Below are 20,111 nucleotides of genomic sequence, written 5' to 3' on the forward strand. Positions count from 1 at the left end.
ACGACCAGGATTGCTAAGGGAATCGCATCGAGGGTAACTTCCTTCTCCTAGTGTAGATCTAGTCTTTAGTAAACTCGTACTCGAATTTTTGTTTTATTTTACGTTGAACGGATCTGGTGACGGGGGTTTCGGGGTTTCCGCGACGCGAAAAAGCGGTTTTCGCGGCCCGAAAAGTCCCATCCTTTTTAGGCACCAAAATTAGGATATTTTGATGGTACTAATTTGATGGTACCCTTATCAATTTTAGAAAAGAAGCAAGCACCATGCAATTCATCAAGCAAATCATCAAGTCTAGGGATTGGATGTCTATACCGAATTGTGATGTTGTTGATGACTCTACAGTCAGTGCACATCCTCCATGTTCCATCCTTTTTAGGCACCAAAATTACGGGTACAGCACAAGGACTTAAACTTTCTCTAACCCATCCTTTTTGCAATAACTCCTCCACTTGATTTTGTATCTCCTTTGTTTCTTGAGGGTTGCTCCTATAAGCTGGCCTATTGGGCAGAGAAGCGCCAGGAATAAGGTCTATTTGGTGTTCAATTCCCCTCATTGGTGGCAATCTGTGAGGTACTTCCTTGGGAAACACATCTTCAAAATCCTGCAAAATAACAACAACTTCACTAGGCAAAGAGTTAGTATTAGATTCCAAGCAAGTTTCCTTACACAAAAGAAAAAATATTGGTTGCCTTGTCAAATAAGCTTTCTTCACCTCACTTACTCTTGTAAACAAATTTTCTATTTTTCTCTCTTTCTTTTCCTCATTCTTTCTTTTCTTTTAAATTTTGTCCTCAAAATCAAGTATTTTCTTTTGCACACACTCTTTCTTTTTCTTATGCTCTCGCTCTTCTTTTTCTCTTTTCTCTCTCATTTTTATTTGATCCTCACAAACCTCCCTAGGTGATAATGGTACAAGTGTAACTTTGCGAGAATTGTGGACAAAAGAGAACTTGTTGGAGAATCCATCATGGCGAGCTCGCCTATCAAACTGCCAAGGTCTTCCAAGAAGAATGTGGCTTGCCTCCATAGGCACAATATCACATAGAACTTGATCTTCATATTTGCCAATGGAGAAATTAATCAACACTTGCTGGTTCACTACCAATTCACCACTATTACTTAGCCATTGGAATTTATATGGTCTTGCATGTGGTGTAGTCTTGAGGTTGAGTTTGGTGACCAACCTAGTGCTTGCCACATTGGTGCAACTTCCACCATCAATGATCATAGAGCATGTCTTTCCTTGAATAAGGCAGCCGGTATGAAAAATATTTTCTCTTTGGTCCTCCTCATGCTCCTTGGCTTGACTTCCCAATAATCTCCTAACCACCAAGAGATCTCCATCTTGCGCATAGGCTGCTCCATCATTTTCTTCATCGCTTAAGGAAGAGGAATGAGAAGAAATTTCTTCACTAGAGATACTCCCATTATCCCTCACCACCATAGTCTTCTTATTCGGGCATTCGGATGCAATATGACCTTTTTCCAAACACCTAAAACACTTGATATCCCTACTCTTAGAAGTGGAAGAAGAGGTAGTAGGAATAGGCTTCTTAATGCTTGTTGCCTCCTTAGAATTTGAAGAAGAACCCTCCTTCTTTGGCTTGTCCTTCCAACTTGAAGAGTAGTTTGGAGAAGATGATTTCTTCATAATGCCCTTTCTCTTTAATTGTTGCTCTATTTTCATTGCTTGATGCACTAAGTCGTCAAGCTCCACATAATGTTGTAACTCCACAATGTCTCCAATGTCTCGGTTTAGGCCATGGAGAAACCGAGCCATGGTAGCTTCCCTATCTTCCACAATATTGGCCCTAATCAAAGCCACCTCCATCTCCTTGTAGTAATCATCCACACTCCTACTCCCTTGGGTGAGTCTTTGCAATTTGTTGTGCAATTCCCTATGGTAGTGGGAAGGCACAAATCTCCTTCTCATCAAAGTCTTCATTTCGTCCCAAGTGTTGATAGGATGCTCTCCATACCTTCTTCTCTCCTTTTTCAATTGATCCCACCAAATTAAGGCATAATCGGTGAACTCAAGGGCAGCCACCTTTACTTTCTTTACATCATTGTAATTGTGGAATGAGAAAATTTATTCTATTTTCATCTCCCATGCAAGATATGTTTCAGGATCATTCCTCCCTTGGAAGGAAGGTATCTGGACTTTCACACCTCCTAGATCATCTTCTCGTCTATGGTCTCTACCTCCTCTTTCACGTCTTCTTCCCCCTTCATTCCTCCTTCTTTCTCTTGGTGAATCATAGAATGGTTCACTTTGACGAAATTCTTCATGATTAGAATTGCCCCCACGGTTGGAAACTTTTTCTCCTTCAAGTCGGTCCATCCTTTCGTGTATTTCTTCAAGTTGTCTTTGAAGTATTCTCTCAAATTGTTGAGTAAGTGCCTCTATTTGAAGCCTATTAAGATCTCGCCTAGGGGAATTAGGTGATTTTTCCCCACTAATGCTTGCAACAAAAGAAGATGACAAGGAAAATTACAAAAGAAATGTTAAACGGACCTCACCACTCTACTCACGTGGTTGCACTCAGATTTTTCTACTCAGCTTCCTTTATAAGCTCTTAAGGAAAGAACCTTATCATTGTCTTTCTCAAGACAGCAAGTAGACAATCAAGTGAACAAGAAACCAACAAGAGAAGAACAAGAGAAATAAACGGATAAAACGAGAAATTCAGCAACGACAAGAGCAATGACAGGAATATCTTTTGAATTCAGATTTCACAAAGAAAGAATATTGAGTCCTTTCAATTCACAAATCCTCCTCTTTTTTTATATTATTTTTTATTTTTTTCAATCAGAAACCAATGACTAATGGTTCCTTTTTTTTTGAATTTTCCTTTTTTTTTTTTAAGTTGAGGACCCAAATAATGAATAGAAATTTGCGACAGATAGGGATGGATAGATCAACAAAGATGGACAAGAACGAAGATGAAAACAAAACACAAACCTAAAAATCAAGGAGCCAAGGCTCTGATACCAAATGCTAAAGAAACCTTGTAAATGGATCGCCTTGAAATTCAGCTTGGGGAAGGGTATTGACGCCACACTCAAGCAAGATGAGAAGGTGAGTGATAAGTCATGGAGTTTTGATCGCCACAAGTTGCCTTGATAAGATCGAAATTAGTTCTTTGCCTAAGAACAAGAAGGAATCTCTCACAAAAGAGAAACTTAAATTTTCATTCAAACTTACATGATTTGTCATACAAGAGTTCTCCTATTTAACATCCCTTAAGATCCCATATGCACTAATTATGCAATAAATATCATGCTTGCATGCATGGGTTTTATTATCCACTAATGCAACCACTAATCCCTAATACTAGCTTAATGCAACCATGCATGCATGGTATTTGCTATACTAGCTTAGGAACTCTCAAAAATGCATTAAAAACCCACAAAGGACATCAAAAGTCACTTTAGAACCCCCCCATGCATGCACACGAAAATGGTCCTCATGTTGGTCCAATTTCACTTTCAAATTGAAGGAATGTGATCCACTTAGTTGTTGCCTCCATTGTGCATTGATCCTCCTTTTCCTTGAGCCTCATTATTAAGCCTTCCAAAGCTTGCTACATTCTCTTAGTCTTGGACCTTGTCATGGGTCCCCTAATTCCCTTCAATGCCTCTTCTTGGCTCACATCACAATACAAGTAAGTATAAAAACCAAAATAAATGTCTTTATTTATATAAGAATATGATACAACAAGTCCATAATACAATCATCAAATGATTGGCTCTAGGGCACTAACTAACAATCTCCCACTAGCACTAGTGCCAATCAGTGTAGGCTCTAAGCCCCAATGACATAGAGTGACCATCATGCTTTCTCTGTACCAAAGCCTTGGTCAAGGGATCTGCGATGTTAGCCTCTGTGAGTACTCTGTAAATCTTCACATCTCCTCTCTAGATAATCTCTCAAATGAGATGGAAGCGACGTAGTATGTGTTTGATCCGCTGGTGTGAGCGAGGTTCGTTCGCCTGTGCTATAGCTCCATTGTTGTCACAATAGAGCTCAATGGGGTCAGCGATGCTAGGAACCACCCCAAGTTCAGTGATGAACTTGCGGATCCAAACTGCCTCCTTTGCTGCCTCTGATGCAGCGATATACTCGGCCTCTATTGTAGAATCAGCAACTATGTCCTGCTTCGAACTCTACCAGCTCACAGCACCACCATTTATGCAAAACACAATACCCGACTGCGATCGATAATCATCCTGGTCAGTCTGGAAGCTGGCATCACTGTAACCCTTTACAGCTAGCTCATCATTGCCTTCATATATCAAGAAATATTCTTTAGTTCTTCTTAAGTACTTAAGAATATTCTTGACCGCTATCTAACCCTTTATGCTTGTCATGCTCAAAGCATACGAGACGTCAGGACGAGTACATAGCATGGCGTACATGATAGATCCTATGACTGAGGCATAAGGGATCTGATCCATGCGGTCTCTCTCCTCTCTAGAAGAGGGACCTTGAGTCTTCGAAAGACTCACGCCATGTGACATCAACAGAAATCCCTTCTTGGAGTTCTGCATGGCAAACCGAATGAGTACCTTGTCAATGTATGTACTCTGACTTAGGCCAAGCAATCTCTTAGATCTATCTCTATAGATCTATATGCCTAGAATGCGAGATGCTTTACCTAAGTCCTTCATTGAGAAACAAGTCCCTAGCCAAGTCTTGACAGACTGTAGCAAAGGGATGTCTTTCCCAATGAGTAGTATGTCATCCACATACAATATGAGGAAGACAACTATATTCCCTACAACCTTCTTGTAGACACAAGGTTCATCTTCATTTTTGAGGAAACCAAACTGTTTGATTGCATCATCGAATCGAAGATTCTAGCTCTGAGAAGCTTGCTTTAGTCAATAAATGGACCTATGCAGCTTGCATACTCTACTAGTATGCTGTGGATCTACAAAACCCTCAGGTTGTGTCATGTACACATCCTCGAGCAGGTTTCCATTCAGAAACGTGGTTTTGACATCCATCTGCCATATCTCATAGTCATGGTATGCTGCAATAGCAAGCATGATCCAAATGGACTTAAACATTTCTACTAGAGAAAAGGTTTCATCATAGTCAATACTATAAATTTGCTTGAAACCTTTAGCTACCAAGAGACCCTTATAGATAAGTCCATCCATGTCAGTCTTTCTCTTAAAGACCCACTTATGCCCAATGGGTTTTACCCCTTCAGGTGGATCAACCAAAGTCCATACTTGGTTGGTGTACATGGATTACATCTCTGATCTCATGGCCTCTAGCCATTTCTCAGAATCTGGTCTCATCACAGCTTCCTGATAGGTGGTAGGTTCATCCTCTATGAGCACAACGTCATCATGGTCAGACAAGAGAAATGAGTATCTCTCAGTCTGACGACGTATCCTGTTAGACCTGCGAAGAGGTATGTCTACTTGAACTAGTTGTTGTTCCTCAACTCTTTATGGAACAATATCATCCACAACACTTTGTGGTTCCAGTTCAACTTCCATCGAGGCTTCAGTGCTATGGTCCGCATCTTGAACTTCTTCAAGATCGAACGTACTCCCACTAGTCTTTCTAGAAACAAAGTCCCTTTCTAGAAAGACCCCAGTCTTTGCCACAACTACCTTGTGCTGACTGGGAATGTAGAAGTAATATCCCTTAGTTTCCTTGGGATATCCAATAAAGTAGCACTTGTCGGATTTGGGTTCTAATTTGTCTGAGACTTGACGTCTAACGTAAGCCTCACAACCCCAAATCCTTATAAAAGACACCTGGACATCTCTCCCAGTCCATATCTTATATGGTGTCTTTATCATGGCCTTGGATGGAACTCGGTTGAGTATAAAAGCTGTCGTATCTAGAGCATAGCCCCAAAGGAATGTCGAAAGATCTGTGTGACTCATCATAGATCGTACCATATCTAATAGGGTACGATTCCTCCTTTTGGATACACCATTCCACAGTGGTGTTCCAGTAGGAGTGAGTTGGGATAGAATCCCACACTCAGCTAGATAGTCACGAAACTCATGGCTAAGGTATTCTCCACCTCGATCTGATCGAAGTATCTTAATACTCTTGCCAAGCTGGTTTTGTACTTCATTCTTGAATTCTTTGAACTTTTCAAAGGATTCTGACTTATGTGTCATCAAGTACTCATAACCATATCTACTGAAGTCATTAATAAATGTGATGCAGTACCTATAACCGCCTCTAGCAGCGACATTGAAAGGGCCACATACATCACTATGTATAAGACCTAACAAGTCAGTCGCTCTCTCACTGTGCCCACTAAAGGGAGTCTTGGTCATCTTGCCTAGTAGGCATGACTCGCGCGTCTCAAAAGATTCAAAATCAAATGAGTCCAGCAAACCATCCTTATGGAGCTGGGATAAGCGCTTGTCATTTATATGACCTAAGCGACAGTGCCAGAGATAGGTTTGGTTCATGTCATTTGACTTGAACCTCTTGGTATTTATATTATAGATAGGGCTTTCAAGATCTAGAATGTAGAGTCCGTTCATCAGAGGTGCACTACAATAGAACACATCTTTTAAATAAACAGAACAACATTTGTCCTTTATTATAAAAGAGAAACCTTTCTTGTCCAAACAAGAAACTGAAATTATATTTTTAGTTAAAGCAGGCACATAACAACAATCATCCAACTGTAGTACAAGCCCAGAGGGCAGAGATAGAAAATAAGTCCCTACAGCAACAGCAGCAACCCGTGCTCCATTGCTTACGCGTAGGTCCACCTCGCCCTTTGCCAATGCCCTGCTATTTCTCAGCGCCTGCACATTAGTACAAATGTGAGAAGCACATCCGGTATCTAATACCCATGATGAAGAAATAGATAGATTGACTTCTATAACATATATACCTGAAGTGTAAGTCTCACTTCGCTTCTTCTTAAGATCTTCTAGGTACACCTTGCAGTTCCTCTTCCAATGCCCGGTCTGACCGAAGTGGAAGCAGGTAGCATCCTTGGCGACCCCTCCTTTAGGCTTCAGTGCCTTGCCTTTGCCCTTGGCTTGGGACTTTCCCTTGCCTTTGGGCTTGCCCTTGCCCTTATGTTTCTGAACCATTAGAACAGAGTTGGGCTTAACCTTCTTAAGGTTGAGCTCAGCAGTTCTTAACATGCTAAGCAGCTCGGGCAGTGGCTTGTCAATTTCGTTCATGTTGTAGTTTAGAACGAATTGACTATAGCTATCCGACAAGGATTGCAAGATCAGGTCAGTGGCCATCTCTTGGCCAAACGGGAACCCGAACCTCTGTAGGTTTTCTATGTACCCAATCATTTTGAGTACATATGACCCTACAGGAGCCCCATCTGACATCTTGCACTGAAATAGTGCCCTTGAGATCTCAAACCTCTCGTGCCTCGCTTATCCTTGATATAGTTGACGAAGATGTTCAACCATATCATAAGCGCCCATCAACTCATGTTGCTTCTGAAGCTCAGAGTTCATGGTTGCGAGCATTAGACATGGCACATCTAATGTGTCATCTTGATGCTTCTTGTAAGCATCTTTGTCTGCTCGCGTGGCATTGGCAGGAGGAGCCTTCGGAATGGGCTGCTCCAGAACGTACAGTTTACGTTCCTGGGTGAGAACTATTCTCAAGTTCCTGTACCAGTCCAGGAAATTTGCTCCGTTGAGCTTGTCCTTCTCAAGGACAGAACGCAGGGAGAAAGAGTTCGTATTCAACATCATGGTAACCTACAACAGAAATTGAAGCAGAAAGTAAATATCATATTCTTTTAATCATTTAATTAGGCCTTTAACTAAATGATGCTCCCACTGAATTCTATAATTCATGTGGGACAAGATCCACATCATACTACACCTTGAATTAGCTTTGGCTAAATCATCCAAGACTTAGTATGATCGGTAGATAACAATTTACCAATTATATCTCTATGCAACTCTTGTTTATAGGATCAAGATCCGCATTTATATTAAAACTCAAGTTAGCTTTGGCTAATATGCCCAAGAATTAATATAATTGTGATTTTGACCTATCTACCAACCATTAGAAAATGTCTATAGTTAAACTCGATCCAATTGAGTTAACTAGTTACTCAATCTAATTGAGTTGTACTCACCCATGCGTTGATAAGCGGGACCAAGATTGTCCCTCCGTACCCTACCAAGATAATATGTGTTGCTCTACTTTGGCAGATTCAACAACACATGTGATCGAGGTAGTGATAGGTATCACGACATGGTAGGCATTTGAGTTGACGCGATTGAGATCTAATCTAATTGAGATGGTGCATCTTGTACATGATTTAGATCTAATCTAATCGCTAGGCACTAATTAATTACTAATTATGCATCACATACACTCAAGCAATTAATTAAATTATTTATGATTAGTCATGGCCCTACTACGATCTTCTCAAGCCAATAAGAAGATCGGATGGTCAACATAAGGTCAACAGCTTCTCAAGCTCCTCCCTTTGACCACCTTGTGTTGCTCGCGCCCTCCTCGTAACTCCGTCTCGAGTGGACCTTCCACCGCTCTAATTTTGTACATTAAAATTTTTGAAACTCGAGTTACATTCAAGTCTAAACTAATTTACAATAAGAATATAAAATAGAGAAAGGCACGACGCGCAGGTCGCGAATCAAATATACAACACGCACATCACATGATGGCACGCAGGTCGTATTATGAATTACAATACATTTCCAATCAAATTGGATTTTTTGGGGCCATGACTATCAAAAAATGATACATAATTCTAAATTATGTATTTTCTATAATTTTCTGTAATTTTTACTACAATATTTATAATTTTTATGAGTAAAATTCCCGGCGGTTCCGTTTAGCGGGTTTTCGGGCGCAATGGCGGAACGAATCCCTTTGCAGGGCCAGGGGCAGCGCCCCTACCCGCGATCTAACCATCACGAGTGTTCCTTAGCGATCCTACAGCATCTTAGCCCACTGTCCCAAAAAAGATTTGGGGCGAAACTTTGCCGTTTCAGAAAAATCTTCTCGGTAGTCGAAGCCTACAAGTGTCGAAACACTTGTGCTTCGCTTCTACGAGAAAAATACCCATAAAAACTATAAAAATAGGAAATTTAAAGAATATTACAGAACTGTTATTTTTAATAAAAATAAAAAATAAACTCGTACAAGACTTCGCACGTGGCTCTGATACCACTATTGGGCTTTTCGGGCCGCGAAAACCACTTTTTCGCGTTGCGGAAACCCCGAAACCCCCGTCACCAGATCCGTGCAACGTAAAATAAAACAAAAATTCGAGTACGAGTTTACTAAAGACTATATCTACACTAGGAGAAGGAAGTTACCCTCGATGCGATTCCCTTAGCAATCTTGGTCGTCCAACGGTTCGCCGGATCTCAAGATCGTCAAGCGTACGATCCTCTAGAAGTATCCACACGAACAAACTAGGTGTAGAGGCCAAACAAAAAGGTGTGCTAGCACCTATGAAGTGTTCGGCCAAGAAGGAGGAGAGGGAGAGCAAGAAGATGCAAGGAGGAAGATGATGGAATCAATTGGCTTGAATGAAAAATCAATCTCATTCACTCACAAAAGTGGTCGGCCACATGTGTAACTCCTTCTCATTTAATGTGGCCGGCTACATTAAATTGAAAGGGAATTTGTAACCTCCATGAGGTGGCACTCACATGTGCTAGCCTTGATGATGTGGCACATCATCATTGGTTCTCCTAATGCCAACTCACAAATGAGGTGGCAAATGTTCAAGTCAAACTTGACCTTTCATCTTCCTTCTCAAGTCAAGTCAAACTTGACCAAATCTCTCTCATGGTTGATCTAATCTAACCATTTGATTCAAACCAACTTAATATAATGAATCTAATTCATTTAATTAAATTGATTCAATGAGTCATAATATAATTAGACTCATTGAACACATGAATCAACTTGAGTCCAACTCAATTAGCTAAATTAGGATTACTCTTAATCCAATTTGATTCATCACATGAATCTAATCCTCTTGGTTCATCATATGAACCTAATCTCCATCTAATTGTCCTTTGTGTGTGACCCTATAGGTTCTTATAACGTTGGCAATTCTCCTAAACCCATTTAGAAGCATAAGTAATGAGTGGTATCTAGCAATACATCATTACTACCCAAGTTATAAGAATGTTGAGATCTAACATCACCTTGTGACTACTAATTGTGACTCCTCACAATATATGACATTGTCCTTCTATCCTAGACATCTAGATTGATCAATGTGAGGCATAGACCGTGTCATCCTCTAATCAATCTAAATATTGAACTCCAAGTAGACTCACTCAATCAAATGATCTCAATATCTCATATTGACTCATTTGGACATGGTCATGCACTTCGTGGTCTCACTCTTTCAAGAATATCGATGTCGCTCCCGTCATATAGGAGGGATAGATCTCATCTACATCACTCACATCCCTCTGCATAATTTGTTACATATCTAGTAATCGCCTTTATAGTCCACCCAGTTACGGGTGATGTTTGACGAAGCCAAAGTACGTAACTCCTTATGTAGGGATCCATGGTGACTTCAGGTCCAAGAACTAGTAGTCATACTAATAGCCACATGAGAAAGTATATGACACTCATATAACGATCCATGATACTTTCTCATGGCGGGTCATTCAGTCTACATTCTCCAATGCATATCCATGTGTCAACTTGATATCTCTATATCCATGACTTGTGAGATCAAGTCATCGAGTTGACCTTCATGCTAGTCTCGTCGCATTAACATTGTCCCTGAATGTTAATACTCGACTAGGAATGATTAAGAGTAATGTTCCCTATATCATTTCAATATCAGTTTAACTAACTGATTAATATAGGTAAGAATCCTTTACTCAAGGATGCTATTATACTTAGTTATTTGGCAGCAATACAAGTAAGTATAATAACTAAAACAAATGCCTTTATTTATATAAGAATATGATACAACAAGTCCATAATACAATCATCAAATGATTGGCTCTAGGGTTCTAACTGACACTGACATGCGATGATTATTCTCTGACAGGTTGTTACGATTCCCTGGCTTAGTTGTCATATAGTGTACACCTGCCTCGGTCTGTTAACCTTGGACTGGATCCTCGTACTTGCAAATCTTGACTTGTGGGCACAGACCTGCATTCCCCGGCGCATTTCCTGGTGCATTACCTGGCTTGTGTTTGTCACCCCATAAATTCAGATCTGTATATCCAGCCCTCCATTTGTCATTCAGTAGATCCTGGTAAATCCAAACCTGCGCTTACTGCCCTACTAGTCGAGGCCTTTGCTTATCGTTCCTTAAGTCTCGTCCCGTATGCATGACCCTGCTCCATATTTTATCTTGTACATCCTGAATCATACGTCCTGGCCCACATAGCCCGTTCTGCATGTTTAGTCCTGTAAATCCTTATCTGTAAATCTTAGTCCGCATATCTTGACCTGTACGTCTTTGGTCCGCATATCCTGACTTGTATGTCTTGGGTCTGCGTATCTTGTTCTACGAGTCTTATCCTATAAGTTCTGAGCTGTGAGCCTTAAGCCACCTATCCTAACTTGTACGTCTTGGTCAAGATATCCTGTTTTGCATGTCTGTAAGTTCTGACCTGTATCCCGTAAGTCCTGAATCGTATGTCCCGACCCACATTTCCTGTTCTGCCTGTCTCGTCCCATAAATCCTGACCTGTAAGCTTTAGTCCACATATCCCGACCTGTACCATCTAAAAAGTGGGTACCATCAAATTAGGATAAGGGAAGGGGATGAATGGAAAACAGCTTTCAAAACCAAATATGGATTGTATGAATGGTTGGTAATGCCTTTTGGGTTAACTAATGCACCAAGCACTTTTATGAGGCTTATGAACCATGTCTTACGAGAATTTCTTGGAAAATTTATGATAGTATACTCCGATGATATTTTGGTATATTCCAAGAGTTTTGTTGAGCATATTGCACATCTCCAATCTGTCTTGCATGTCCTTAGAAAGGAAAAACTATATGCTAACTTAGAAAAGTGTTCTTTTTGCACTAATCATGTGGTTTTTCTTGGTTTTGTCATAAGTTCTAAAGGAGTGCAGGTTGATGAAGGGAAAGTTAAGGCCATTAGAGATTGGCCAACTCCTAAAACTGTGAGTGAGGTTAGGAACTTTCATGGGTTGGCAAGTTTCTATAGGAGGTTTGTGAAGGATTTCAGCACAGTGGCAGCATCCCTAAATGAAATTGTTAAGAAAAATATGGATTTTAGATAGAGAGAGAATCAAGAAAATGCATTTCAAACACTTAAGGATAAACTCACACATGCACCCATTCTTGCTTTACCTGATTTTTCAAATCATTTGAAATTGAATGTGATGCATCTCATGTGGGTATTGGGGCTGTTTTACTTCAAGATGGTCATCCCATTGCATATTTTAGTGAGAAATTAAGTGGTGCCACCCTCAACTATTCCACTTATGACATAGAATTGTATGCCCTTGTTAGAGCATTGTAAACATGGCAGCATTATCTTTTGCCTAAAGAATTTATCATTCATAGTGATCATGAATCTTTGAAGTATTTGAAAGGGCAAGGGAAGCTCAACAAAAGACATGCCAAATGGGTCGAATTTCTTGAACAATTTCCTTATGTGATTAAGCATAAGCAAGGAAAGGTAAATGTTGTAGCAGATGCACTTTCAAGAAGGTATAATTTGTTAGCTACACTTGAAATTAAATTGCTTGGCTTTGAACATATTAAGGAATTGTATGTACATGATAATGAGTTTTCCCAATTATATGCTGCATGTGAAAAGAAATCACAAAATGGGTTTGTTAGGCATGACAACTACTTGTTTAAGAATAACATACTTTGTGTGCCTAGAGGATCGATGCGTAAATTGCTAGTTAGGGAAGCACATGAGGGGGGTTTAATGGGACACTTTGGGGTTCAAAAGACCTTAGAAATGCTGCTTGAACATTTTCATTGGCCACACATGAAACACGATGTGCAGAAATTTTGTGCACGGTGCATTGTGTGTGGAAAAGCAAAATCTAAGACATTACCTCATGGACTTTACACGCCTTTTCCTATTCCTAATTTTCCTTGGACTGACTTGTCTATGGATTTTGTTTTAGGGCTACCACGTACTCAAAAAGGTAAGGACTCCATTTTGTGGTAGTTGATAGATTCTCCAAGATGGCACACTTCATACCTTGCCACAAGGTGGATGATGCAACTCATGTGGCAGATTTGTTTTTTAAAGAGGTGGTAAGACTTCATGGCATGCCTAGGAGCATTGTTTCAGATCGTGACACCAAATTTTTAAGCCATTTTTGGAGGACCTTATGGAACAAGCTGGGAACAAAGCTTCTTTTCTCCACCACATGCCACCCACAAACTGACGGCCAGGTTGAGGTGGTAAATAGGACACTTTCTACTCTTCTTAGAGCAATTGTTAAGAACATTAAGTCTTGGGAAGAATGTTTACCTCATGTTGAATTTGCTTATAATAGGGCGGTCCATTCTACTACTCAATTTTCTCCTTTTGAGATTGTTTATGGGTTCAATCCATTAACACCTCTTGATTTGCTTCCTTTACCTAACACTTCTTCTTTAGTTCACAAGGATGGAAAAACCAAGGCAGAATATGTGAAGAAGCTTCATGAGCAAGTTAAAGCTCAAATTGAGAAGAAAATGGAGCAATATGCAAATCGAGCCAATAAAGGGAGAAAAAGAGTGGTCCTTGAACCCGGTGATTGGGTGTGGGTTCATATGAGAAAGGAACGGTTTCCTACACAAAGGAAATCAAAGCTTCAACCAAGAGGAGATGGACCATTCCAAGTGTTGGAAAGAATTAATGACAATGCTTACAAAATTGATTTGACCGGTGAGTATGGTGTTAGTGCAACATTTAATGTGGCTGATTTGAGTCCTTTTGATGTAGGAGATGAAGACCTAAATTCGAGGACGAATTCACCTAAAGAAGGAGGGAATGATGTGAGCGAAGAAGAGGCATTGAAGGGAATTGGGGGACCCATGACAAGGTCCAAGACTAAGAGAATGAAGCAAGCTTTGGAAGGCTTAATAATGAAGCTCAAGGAAAAGGAGGATCAATGCACAATGGAGGCAACAACTAAGTGGATCACATTCCTTCAATTTGAAAGTGAAATTTGACCAACATGAGGACCATTTTCGTGTGCATGCATGGGGGGATTTTTCTAAAGTGACTTTTGATGTCCTTTGTGGGTTTTTAATGCATTTTTGAGAGTTCCTAAGCTAGTATAACAAATACAATGCATGCATGGTTGCATTAAGCTAGTATTAGGGATTAGTGGTTGCATTAGTGGATAATAAAACCCATGCATGCAAGCATGATATTTATTGCATAATTAGTGCATAGGGGATCTTAAGGGATGTCAAATAGGAGAACTCTTGTATGACAAATCATGTAAGTTTGAATGAAAATTTGAGTTTCTCTTTTGTGAGAGCTTCCTTCATGTTCTTAGGCAAAGAACTAATTTCGATCTTATCAAGGCAACTTGTGGCGATCAAAACTCCATGACTTATCACTCACCTTCTCATCTTCCTTGAGTGTGGCGTCAATACCCTTCCCCAAGCTGAATTTCAAGGCGATCCATTTACAAGGTTTCTTTATCATATTGGTGCCAAATAACTAAGTATAATAGCATCCTTGAGTAGAGGGTTCTTACCTATATCAATCGCTTAGTTGAAACGATAGTGAGATGATATAGGGAACACTACTATTAATCATTCCTAGTCGAGTATTAACATTCAGGGACAATGTTAACGCGACGAGACTAGCATGTAGGTCAACTCGATGACTTGATCTCACAAGTCATGGATATAGAGATATCAAGTTCACACATGGGTATGCATTGGAGAATGTATACTGAATGACCCGCCATGAGAAAGTATCGTGGATCGTTATATAAGTGTCATATACTTTCTCATGTGGCTATTAGTATGACTACTAGTCCTTGGACCTGAAGTCACCATGGATCCCTACATAAGGAGTTACGTACTTTGGCTTCGTCAAACGTCACCCATAATTGGGTGGACTATAAAGGCGATTACTGGTATGTAACTAATTATGCAGACGGATGTGAGTGATGTAGATGGAATCTATCCCTCCTATATGACGGGAGCGACATCGATATTCTTGATAGAGTGAGACCACGAAGTGCATGGCCATGCCCAAATGAGTAAATATGAGATATTGAGATCATTTGATTGAGTGAGTCTACTTGGAGTTCAAGATTTAGATTGATTAGAGGATGATACGGTATATGCCTCACATTGATCAATCTAGATATCTAGGATAGAAGGACAATGTCATATATTGTGAGGAGTCACAATTAGTAGTCACAAGGTGATGTTAGATCTCAACATTCTTATAACTTGGGTAGTAATGATGTATTGCTAGATACCGCTCATTACTTATGCTTCTAAATGGGTTTAGGAGAATTGCCAACGTTCTAAGAACCTATAGGGTCACACACAAAGGACAATTAGATGGAGATTAGGTTCATATGATGAACCAAGAGGATTAGATTCATGTGATGAATCAAATTGGATTAAGAGTAATCCTAATTTAGCTAATTGAGTTGGACTCAAGTTGATTCATGTGTTCAATGAGTCTAATTTAGATTATGACTCATTGAATCAATTTAATTAAATGAATTAGATTCATTATATTAAGTTGGTTTGAATCAAATGGTTAGATTAGATCAACCATGAGAGAGATTTGGTCAAGTTTGACTTGACTTGAGAAGGAAGATGAAAGGTCAAGTTTGACTTGAACATTTGCCACCTCATTTGTGAGTTGGCATTAGGAGAACCAATGATGATGTGCCACATCATCAAGCTAGCACATGTGTGTGCCACCTCATGGAGGTTATAAATTCCCTTTCAATTTAATGTGGCCGACCACATTTAATGAGAAGGAGTTACACATGTGGCCGACCACTTTTGTGAGTGAATGAGATTGATTTTTCATTCAAGCCAATTGATTCCATCATCTTTCTCCTTGCATCTTCTTGCTCTCCCTCTCCTCCTTCTTGGCCGAACACTTCATAGGTGCTAGCACACCTTTTTGTTTGGCCTCTCCACCTAGTTTGTTTTGTGTGGATACTTTTAGAGGATCGTACGCTTGACGATCTTGAGATCCGGCGAACCGTTGGACGAGCGGGATTGTGAAGGGCATCGCATCGAGGGTAACTTCCTTCTCCTAGTGTAGATCTAGGCTTTAGTAAACTCATACTCGATTTTTTGTTTTATTTTACTTCGCACGGATCCAGTGACGGGGGTTTCGGGGTTTCCGCGACGCGAAAAAGTGATTTTCGCGGCCCGAAAAGTCCAACAGTCAGGGAATATGCTAACGGTCTATGGCTTATTGCACACCAATTCCTCCTTAGACCTATAAGAAGATGTCAGGTGTCATTCACCGCCAGACAAATCCTGACACCCGACATTCCCTGACACTCGTTAGACTCCAGAAGTACCCACTGCCATATAAAAAGGGAGGCTTTGTCTCTACGCAGGTACGCTCACTCGTCTTTTCACATTCGTGCTTTACTTTTCATCCTTTTCACTATGCTTCTGGGAAAAAAGTACTTGACTTAAGCGTCGGAGGGCCTGACCCAAGGACTTTTTCCCTGGTTCTTGGTCTCTAACGGCCTGGCTGCTTGTCTGTGTATGCGTAGGAGATCCCCACCTCGTCAGCCTTGTCATCATCTTTCGTCACCCTCCCGCGGTAGTCCTTGCCGGAGGTACAGCGTCAGCCACGCATCTCAACGACCCTCGTCAACGCCTATGACAGCGCAGCTAGCCTATATCCGACTAAGCTTCCGGACGGGATCAAAATTCGCGGTGTCTGTGGGAACACATCTACCTGTTCCGAAACGTGAAGATGGAGGATTCTGGTAGAATCAACGTAATCATGACAGTTGGAGAATACAAACTATTCAAAGAAGCCAAGAAGATGGCGGGCTCCGAAAGGCAAACTACCGCCTCCCGACAACGAAAGTTGTCAGAAGCTTCCAAAGAGCCGACCCATGGATCGAGATTCTAAGAGGAAGCAACCGATGGAATTTCCCCCGACCTTCTACAGGGAACTCGACCAAGGTTATTTATCAGCCAAAGCTGGGATGCTACAGCCACAAGGAGCAACCACAAGTTTCTATGGCAGAAAGCTCTCTTCCTAAGGATTCAAAAAGGGGAAAGGGTAAATCCCATGAACGTCGGTTGGAGATTTATGCTGTTGGATACAGCTAGGAGTAGGCTGCGGCTCTGCCATCAGCTTTGGACCACATGACTTAGAGGGACTGGAGCTGCCTCATGATGATGCCCTCATCATCATAGCCATCATTACCAATAGCCACGTGGCCAGGGTCTTCATTGACACCGGGAGCTCTCTCAACGTATTATTTAGGACTGCTTTTGAAGAAATGCAGATCGACGCCAGCGAGCTCCAGCTGGTGGCTACTTCTTTATATGGTTTTACTGGTAACAAGGTAAAACCCATGGGCCAGATCAAGTTGGTTATATCTTTGGGAAGCAAACCATTAGTAAGAACCAGGAGGAGCACCTTCATTGTGGCAGATTCGCTCTCTTCTTACAATGTCATTTTGGGATAACCAGCTCTACATGAATTCTGAGCTGCTGTCTCTACCTTCCATCAGAAGATCAAGTCCCCGTGGGAGAGCAGGTCAGGGAAGTTAAAGGAGAGCAGTGGGTTTCTCGGCAATGCTATATTTACATGGTTAAAGTGGAGGCTCGCAAGGCACAAAGGACTCAGGACGGGGTCGTGCATGCCATTCAAGAAGAGCCTATGCCTATGGTGGAAGAGCTCATCCCCTGGGAGGAAGTCCAGCTGTATCCTGAGCGCCCAGAGAGTCTCACTCGTATAGCCGGTGACTTGTCACCTGAGCTTAAAGAAGAATTGATCCAGTGCTTGACCCGCAACAGGGATGTCTTCTCCTGGTCTACGCAGAATTACCAGGGGTTAGGCCCGAAATAGTAGAGCATAAGTTACATCTCTTGCCAGACGCTCGTCCGGTCAAGTAGAAGAAGCGGAATTTCTCGGTTGATCAAAATAAAATTATCCGAGCTGAAGTGGATCAGCTCAGGAAAGCGATCCATGTTAGAGAACTACAATTCTCGTCCTGGCTCTCTAATGTGGTCTTGGTGGTGAAACCCAACAATAAGTGGAGAGTTTGCATAGACTTCCGGGATCTCAATCGTGTCAGTCCTAAAGATTGTTATCCTCTTCCCAGGATTGACCAGCTGGTAGATTCAACCACCGGCTATGAGAGGATTTTGCATGCTGGATGCTTATCAGGGGTACCATCAGATCCCCCTGACCCTAGAGGATCAGGAGAAGGTCAGCTTTATTACGGCTGATGGTACTTTCTGCTACACTGTCATGCCTTTCGGAATCAGGAATGCTAGAGCTACGCACCAAAGGATGATGGATAAAATCTTCCGGGAGTAAGCTGGGCATAATGTGGAAGTCTATGTAGATGATATACTCATCAAATCCTCTCTAGCCACAAACCTGATAGCCGACGTGGAGGAGACTTGCGGCACCCTCCGACAGTATGGGTTAAAATTGAATCCCTTGAAGTGTCTATTTGGAGCCAAAAGAGGGAAATTCTTGGGATACTTGGTGACGGAGCAGGGAATTGAAGCCAACCCTGAGAAGGTACAAGCACTCTGGGACATGAGGGCTTCCCAAAACCTGAAGGAGGCTCAGAAGTTGGTGGGAAGGATAACAGCCTTGTCCAGATTTATCTCCGAATCAACAGACAAAGCGGCACCCTTCTTTAAAGTGCTTAGGAAAGCTTTTAAATTCCAATGGGACGAGGAATGCACATGGGCTTTTGAAGAGCTGAAAAAATATTTGGAGACTTTACCTTCTTTATTCAAGCCTATTACAGGAGAGCCGTTCTGGGTCTACCTGTCAGCCACCCCTAAGGCCATGAGGGAGGTGTTAGTAAAAGAGCAGGACAATATACAACAGCCAGTGTACTTTTTTAGTCATCTATTGAAGGGGGATGAGTCTAAAAACACAGCTCTGGAAAAGTTGGTTTACGGACTGGTGTTCATGGCCCAGCGTCTAAGGCCTTATTTTCAGGCACATCCCATCACGGTCTTGACTAATAATATCATGGGTAAAGCCCTTACCAATGTAGAGGTTGCTTGCCAGCTTATCAAGTGGGCGACAGAATTGGGAGAGTATAATATAGTTTATCAACCTCACACGACTATTAAAGCGCAGGCCTTAGCTGATTTCTTGACCGAGATTCATCAAACTGATTCCGAAGAAACTTGGAAGGTATATGTGGATGGATCGGCCACACATCAGGGAAGTGGCGTCGGAGTTCTTCTGATATCCCCTCAAGAAGACATCTTGCAGCTAGTCGTGTAGTTGAACTTAAGAGCCACTAACAACGAGGTAGAGTATGAGGCTTTATTGGCAGGGCTGCAGGCAACCCGACATATGGGAGCTGCCCGAGTAATCATCTACTCGGATTCTCAATTAGTAACCCAGCAAGTAGCAAGAAACTTTGAGGTCAATAGTAATAAGCTGCAGGTATATCGAGAGGCTTATGAGAAAATGAAAGAAGAGTTCAAGGAGGTCACGGTGAGCAAGATTCCCAGAACAGAGAATGGCCGAGCTGACGAGTTAGCCAAAATGGCCAGTTCTCTGACCACATGGGTCTTGGATAGGTCAATAGCACAGACGTTTCTCATAGCCCAGATAGATCTTCAGAATAACATGGAGGAGCTTATTGATTGGAGAGCGGCAATAATTAGTTACCTTCAACAAAGTATCCTACAAACTGACCTGGAGGAAGAACGACTAGTTAGGAAAAAGGCTCACGCATACACCATGATAGGAGATTAGTTATATAAGCGGGCATTTTCCTGACCTTTACTCAAGTGTTTGAGCATGGATGAGACGGAGCATGCCTTACAAGAAATACATCGAGGGTGTTGCGGCGGTCACGCTGGAGGCAAAACATTAGCTTACAGGGTGATCCTGGCCAGTTATTTCTGGCCTATCTTACAGAAGGATGCTCAGCAGTTGGTGAACACTTACTTATC

The 20,111-nt window shown here is 41.4% G+C and overlaps 1 protein-coding gene across 1 annotated transcript; it reads left to right on the forward strand.

Moving 5' to 3' along the window:
- Positions 1 to 16,911: 16,911 nt before the first annotated feature.
- LOC122043670 lies at positions 16,912 to 19,911 on the forward strand. Its single transcript, XM_042604272.1, has 6 exons — positions 16,912 to 16,935; positions 17,273 to 17,507; positions 17,684 to 18,005; positions 18,278 to 18,384; positions 18,551 to 19,338; positions 19,432 to 19,911. Exons 1-6 carry the CDS (start codon positions 16,912 to 16,914, stop codon positions 19,909 to 19,911), a joined length of 1,956 nt encoding a protein of 651 aa, XP_042460206.1.
- Positions 19,912 to 20,111: the final 200 nt, after the last annotated feature.

This window comes from Zingiber officinale, chromosome 2A (genome assembly GCF_018446385.1).
Source record: "Zingiber officinale cultivar Zhangliang chromosome 2A, Zo_v1.1, whole genome shotgun sequence".
In the NCBI taxonomy this organism is placed as follows: domain Eukaryota; kingdom Viridiplantae; phylum Streptophyta; class Magnoliopsida; order Zingiberales; family Zingiberaceae; genus Zingiber; species Zingiber officinale.